Genomic DNA, 6,004 nt, shown 5'->3' with positions numbered 1-6,004 from the left:
TGCCTGTGCCATTCGCTCCTTCCGCTTTGGCCCCTGCCGCCTGCCGTACGCCGCGTGACGCGCAGAGGCGTCTCATTGGTCGATTCAATAGTCGCGGGCTACTTGAACGGCCAGAGCGGCGCCGCGGCGCGGGACTTGGTGGCTGCCGGCACAAGTCGCTCCCGCTCTCCTGACCGGCGGCACCTCCTCTGTTCTCCCAGTTGGCTCCGCCCTGCCCTTCACCTGCGACCATGCTTGCGGAGCAGGAGAACCAGGAGAACGTTCCCCCGGGCGGTAAAGCGTTGCCGGCCGCCCTCGCGGGCACCCGCGTGGCGCTGGGACTGCTGCGGGGCGCCCAGCAGCGGCCTGGGATCCCGCAACAGGTGAGGTGGAGGGGATCCTGTGGGCCCGAGTCGGTGCAGGAGGGCGCTGGGGGAAGGCGGGGTCGCCATCTTGGGGTGGCGGGAGCTGTCAGCAGTGGTTGTCAGCGGCGGAGCCCGGCCGAGGTCCTTCAGCGGCGGTGACGAGCCACTCTCCCTACAGCCGACGCGGAGCGGCGTCGAGGGCCATGGCGCGACGGCAGGGCGGCTGGGTGGCGGACCGCAGGCCTTCACCATCCATGTGGACGAGCCGGATGGGGAACAGCGACGACGGAACGGTCAGGCGACCCAGAAGGAGGAGGCGACCCTGGGGCTGTGTGCGGCCGTCTGCACTCTCGGGGGGCGGCGGCCCTTGGTGCCCTTAGGCAACGCTACGGACATGAGCTTCGGTACGTGACTTCAGCGCTCCGGCAGCCCCCGAGCACCCTTTGCCCAGGGCTCGGCGGTGTCTTGCCAGCTGAGCTGTAGGCAATGCTGCCCTGGGCTCTTGGCGGGCGCCTGTGGGCCTCAGCCCATTGCTCCTTCCTCTGCAGTAGCCCCGGGCAACGCCCGAATCAGCAGAGTCCTTCCCCCCCCCGGCCCCGAAAGCACGGAGGTGACTAGGGTTGTACCAAGAAAGGTGTTATTCAGGGAAAAATTTCCAGAGCAAACTGTAGGAGGACTTAAATCCAGAAGATGTCTGGGACATAGATTGGTTTGGTTCAGCACAGAAGATGGTTTTTCAGCTGCCAAGACTCTTTTGAACCAGTCATTATGCCACATCAGCTTTTCAGTCCAGCTAAGCTATCAGTTATTTGAGCCTCTTCATTTCTAGCCCTTGCTCTTTGTGGGCAGTTGTATCCTTTTAGCCTTAACTATTAGTACCTCATGAGAGTAACCAGATCACAGTCAAGAGCAGCCTTTAAAGCCTTTACTACCACTATAGAGTTAGAAAGGGATTTTTCTCAGACACATCCTGATGGTTAACAGATTTTTCTTTCTGTACTGGTACAAGTGTTTCGAGCTCCTCTCGGTATCTAAGAAACGGGAGTTGTTACCTCCATCTTCTGTAGCACAAGCATGAATGAGGGGCCATTTCATCATGGCCTGCTTTTGCACAAAAAGCTCTGCTACCCCAGCCCTGGTTGGAACCACACTAGGTGTGCTAACAGGACTCACATCTATGTAACAAAGTAACACTGAGAACCATATAATTGCAAGAGAGTTTTCCGTTTCCTTTACTCTTGGAAGGAAAGAGGAATGGGAAGCTTTCTCTGTTGCAGCAACATTTTGGTTTTCCTAAGGCCTCCTCAGCTCCAGCTCTAGTATATAGCCTGCCCTCACTGCCTGCCAAGACACCCACCAGTCCTGTAAAGTCACCACAGTCAGGCTACAGAATGGTGGTCTGACGGTGCCCATTTTAACATGCCTGTTATCTTCTGCTTAGATTCTCCAAGTATTATGGACATTACAATAACTTCAGAAACCGAAGAGAAAAAACCAAATGTTCATAATGTGCCAGACTACGTCAGCGATATCCATGCGTACCTTAGGGAAATGGAGGTGAGCTGCATACAGCTTATGGGGGAGAAATATGAGGTTCAAAAACATCTAAATGTCTGTCAATACTACAGCAATTAAAGCTTGCTAGAGTAGAAAACTAAGCTGCTGTGTCCACTACTGTGAACACAAGTCTGGTTTCTGGTGATACAGCTGATTGTGTCCATGCCCTGAACAGAAGCTACAAAGCAAGATTATGGAAATACAACTTGCTGATCTTAGATTTCACCAGTGTTTGCTTCTCATCTGTTTAAACTGTAGTAAATGGAGCTTAAACAGTTGCTCCCCTCTCAGCACTTGGTCCAAACTTAATCACATCTGTCATCTAAACCCACAGGTGAAATGCAAGCCTAAAATGGGTTACATGAAGAAGCAGCCTGATATCACAAACAACATGCGGGCTATTCTTGTGGACTGGCTGGTGGAAGTTGGAGAAGAATATAAACTACAGAATGAAACTCTGCACTTAGCTGTAAATTACATTGATAGGTTTCTTTCTTCAATGTCTGTTCTGAGAGGAAAACTTCAGCTTGTGGGTACTGCAGCTATGCTGCTTGCATCGTAAGTAAAAATGCTTAACTTAAAATCCTACCTTCTGGCTTCATATAGATGGAAATCTTGTGGCTATCACATTTGTCTGTAGCCAGCCTGCCTCTTCACACATGAATTAAAACTAGGAGTTCTCCACCTAAAAGCTGGGCATTCAAAGTTCTAGGCTACCTTTTTAGATTGCCCCAACATGAGGATCCATTATTTCTAGCTGCTGCAGCAGGTTTCTGAACAGTATTTGAGGAATATGCACAAGACATATGAAAAGCAAATTTTGCTTACTTGGATTATCAATTTAGTGGGTTCTTCTGGAATTTCAGTAACTGAGTCCCAAATTGCTTAGTGCTAAAACATCAGGCTATCATAGCTCTGTCGTTTCCAATTCTTATTCAGGTGCTACTGAACCAACTGCAGCAAACCTATGTGGTAACATTGCCCAGCTACTTCACAAGTCAGTCTTTTATCAGATGTTGCTGGTTATCTGGCTATCTAGTGTTCTATTGCTCATAATTATTTTCCTGGCAGAAAGTTTGAAGAAATCTATCCTCCTGAAGTAGCAGAGTTTGTCTACATCACAGATGACACCTATACAAAGAAGCAAGTTCTAAGGATGGAGCACTTAATCTTGAAGGTTTTGTCATTTGACTTGGCAGCTCCAACAATCAACCAGTTCCTCACTCAGTATTTCCTCCATGAGCAGACAAATGCCAAAGTGGAGAGCTTATCCATGGTAAGTGAGCATTACTAGATCAGCCATGGAACTACAGAGTTCGGTTTCTTCTGATGCGCTTTACAAAGTGTTTCCTGGTTGCAGTAGAAAAGGCAGAAGAATTCTTCAATCTAGGCTTCTCTGCCTTTTCCAAGTTTCAAATGTTATCTTTCTGGCAGATTTCTAGAGAGTGCCTATGATAGGCTGTGTGCTCCTCCAGAAGTGGTGCCACACCACTGGAAGCTAACACTCCCACTCCCACTTTGTTTGGGATGCTCCATTCCTATCACAGGCTGGCAGGTGGCCAGGCTCAGGCATGCAGGCCTGCTCAGAGCAGGCTGAACTATCATTTGGAGGTCATTTCACTGCTAAATGTTTCCCACTTTCTTATCTAAAACTGCCACAGCTACCTACATGATTTAGCTAAAAGATTTTTGTTTTGGTTTTCTCCTCAACAAGTAGCAAGCTCTGAATCAGAGGCTAACTTCTAAAGCAGAGCACAGATAACGTTTCTGCTGAAGCTGTATTCAATCCTAACTATGGTAGAGCTCTTAAATAGAAGCTTTTGTCTCTTTGTGTAAAGGCCAGACTTGACTACACTCTTCCATTTAAATCTTGTATACCTCTAAATGTAATGTATTCAGAAAGCACATGGGGGGAACACTGACAGTAGCTAACAGTATGTACTAAAAGAGAAAGTAAGTGGAAACTCTTAAAAGCTGTTCCTCTCCTTGATGGCAGGATTGGAAGCTTCAATTAAAGTTCTGGTGCAACTGCTAAATGCTCCTTTATGTTCTTCCAGAAACAGATGATTCCCTTTATCTTGTTTCCCTTGCAGTACCTGGGGGAGCTGAGCCTAATTGATGCTGATCCTTACCTGAAATACTTGCCATCAGTTATTGCTGCTGCAGCATTTCACCTAGCAGACTACACCATCACTGGACAAACCTGGGTATGTAGCACTGACACTGGAGCCTTCAGGCACCTTTGTGCACATTTAGTGTCTTCATGTGCAATTCAGAGTGGTGGGCATGGGCTGCAGGAGTCACAGCTCATGTGTTCTTAGGCTGTTAGTTAGGGATTGCTAATTTAAAAAACTGGGGACAAACACCTTTTCTTGTAAGGGAAGAGCCATCTACTGATGCACTCTGTTCTGGTGATCCCTCTTAAAGCTGTGAGCAGCTTCCTTGTGATGAAGTAGGTGGCAGGAAAGGCTAAGCACTGTAGGCAAGGAATACCTGTTCAGAATATGCTGGTTTTCAGGATTACTGTAAATCTACATGAACTGAGCAGTGAATATTAAACTGCTTTGAGAAAACTATACTCTGCCAACCTGCTAGAACCAATAAACAGCCAAAAACTCTTGTAGTGGTTCTCAGCTTAAGCAAACAGAACTGTTCAAATGTCCCTTTTTCTTTTTCCCCCTCAGCATGAATCCCTGTGCAAAGTAACAGGCTACACCCTTGATGATATCAAGCCTTGCCTCATGGACCTACACAAGACCTACCTCAAAGCTGCACAGCACACACAGCAGTCCATAAGGGAAAAATACAAGAGTTCAAAGTGAGTATCTGTAGAGATGTACAAGAAGCTGCTATGTTATGCCTGAATTGTCCTAGCATGTAACTGCTTAACAGGGTGGGGGTGTATCTTGAGTCTTCAGCTGGACTCAACTAACCAAATCTATCTACTACATAAGTCAAATGGTGACAAGACTCCACAGGTTTTTGTATAGTTTCATTGAGCAATATTTGGTGTTCACCACAAGGTCTGCTATCACTACCTGAGTGGTCAGGTAGAAACTGGAAGAACTTCTGTTCCTACAGCTGGTAGGCAGGAGGTGGTACCTAATGCTCCTAAAAATGTTGGGATGGCAGCTGACAAGCACTGGAATGTTTCCTGCCTCATGAGAAATGTGCTGTGCTTTGCAGTATGTACATGCTGCTTTTTACACCAGAGAGCACTTGAGTACAGTGACATCCTTTTTTTTTTTTTCCCCCCCTCTCTAGGTACCATGGCGTATCGCTTATTGACCCACCAGAGACACTAAACTTATTGTCATAATCAAGAGACTGCTCTTTTAATAAGATGTATATTGCAAGAAAATGATGTACAGTTTTAAACGTGGTTCAGAAGTCTAGATGTGATCATTCTGACTAGTAATACAGGTTTTGATGGGCTTAATTATGAGGTTAGTTTTATGTGGTTTTAATGTAAATCTTTTGTACATGCAATCTTGTTAAGATATTTAGCTGGAGTTTTATGAAAAGGTTCTTTTCAAGCACAGAATTAACCATGAAGAGGAAGTCAAGTCTGAGACTGCTTACCTAATTCTAGACTAAACATTAGCAGTGCATTATTTACAGTAGGGCTTTCTCTCCTTCCAAGAGTGACTTGGACTCCACAGCAGTATTTGTAGCATTTTTATACTGTCTAGTTTAAACTGAGGCTTAGTATAGATCCAAAATGTGGCTTAAGGGCTCTAATACTGGAAGAAACTATACAGGTCTGAGGAGAACACCTTGGTGGAATTGATTCTTGTGCAGGTCTTTAGGATGTGCTAGTTGCTGTTAGCCTTGTTTGCTATGTAACATATGGCCAGATCTTCATCAGGTTAAAGACTGAATGCTCTGCTGCAGGCACTGTGTGGTTAAAACTAGTGTTACCAATTCATACTTCTCTCTTCCAGTACAAAGAAAATGATCTTGCTATATATTTCTTCTAGTCAAAGTGTAAAATGGACATTCAAACCCATTGAGTTCCCACTGACGTTAGCTGTCTCAAAAGCCCATCAATATCTACTAAAAAAATTCTAGTTCTCAGCCTGCTTACTTAGTACCTTTTTAGA

The 6,004-nt window shown here is 46.1% G+C and overlaps 1 protein-coding gene across 1 annotated transcript; it reads left to right on the top strand.

The window, feature by feature from the left end:
* Positions 1-230: 230 nt before the first annotated feature.
* CCNA2 (cyclin A2) lies at positions 231-5,220 on the top strand. The gene is made up of 8 exons (XM_054392222.1): positions 231-362; positions 523-748; positions 1,786-1,901; positions 2,236-2,459; positions 2,973-3,177; positions 3,995-4,108; positions 4,586-4,719; positions 5,166-5,220. Exons 1-8 carry the CDS (start codon positions 231-233, stop codon positions 5,218-5,220), a joined length of 1,206 nt encoding a protein of 401 aa, XP_054248197.1.
* Positions 5,221-6,004: the final 784 nt, after the last annotated feature.

This window comes from Indicator indicator, chromosome 25 (assembly GCF_027791375.1).
Source record: "Indicator indicator isolate 239-I01 chromosome 25, UM_Iind_1.1, whole genome shotgun sequence".
In the NCBI taxonomy this organism is placed as follows: Eukaryota; Metazoa; Chordata; class Aves; order Piciformes; family Indicatoridae; genus Indicator; species Indicator indicator.
This window is presented reverse-complemented; position numbering and strand designations above follow the sequence as displayed.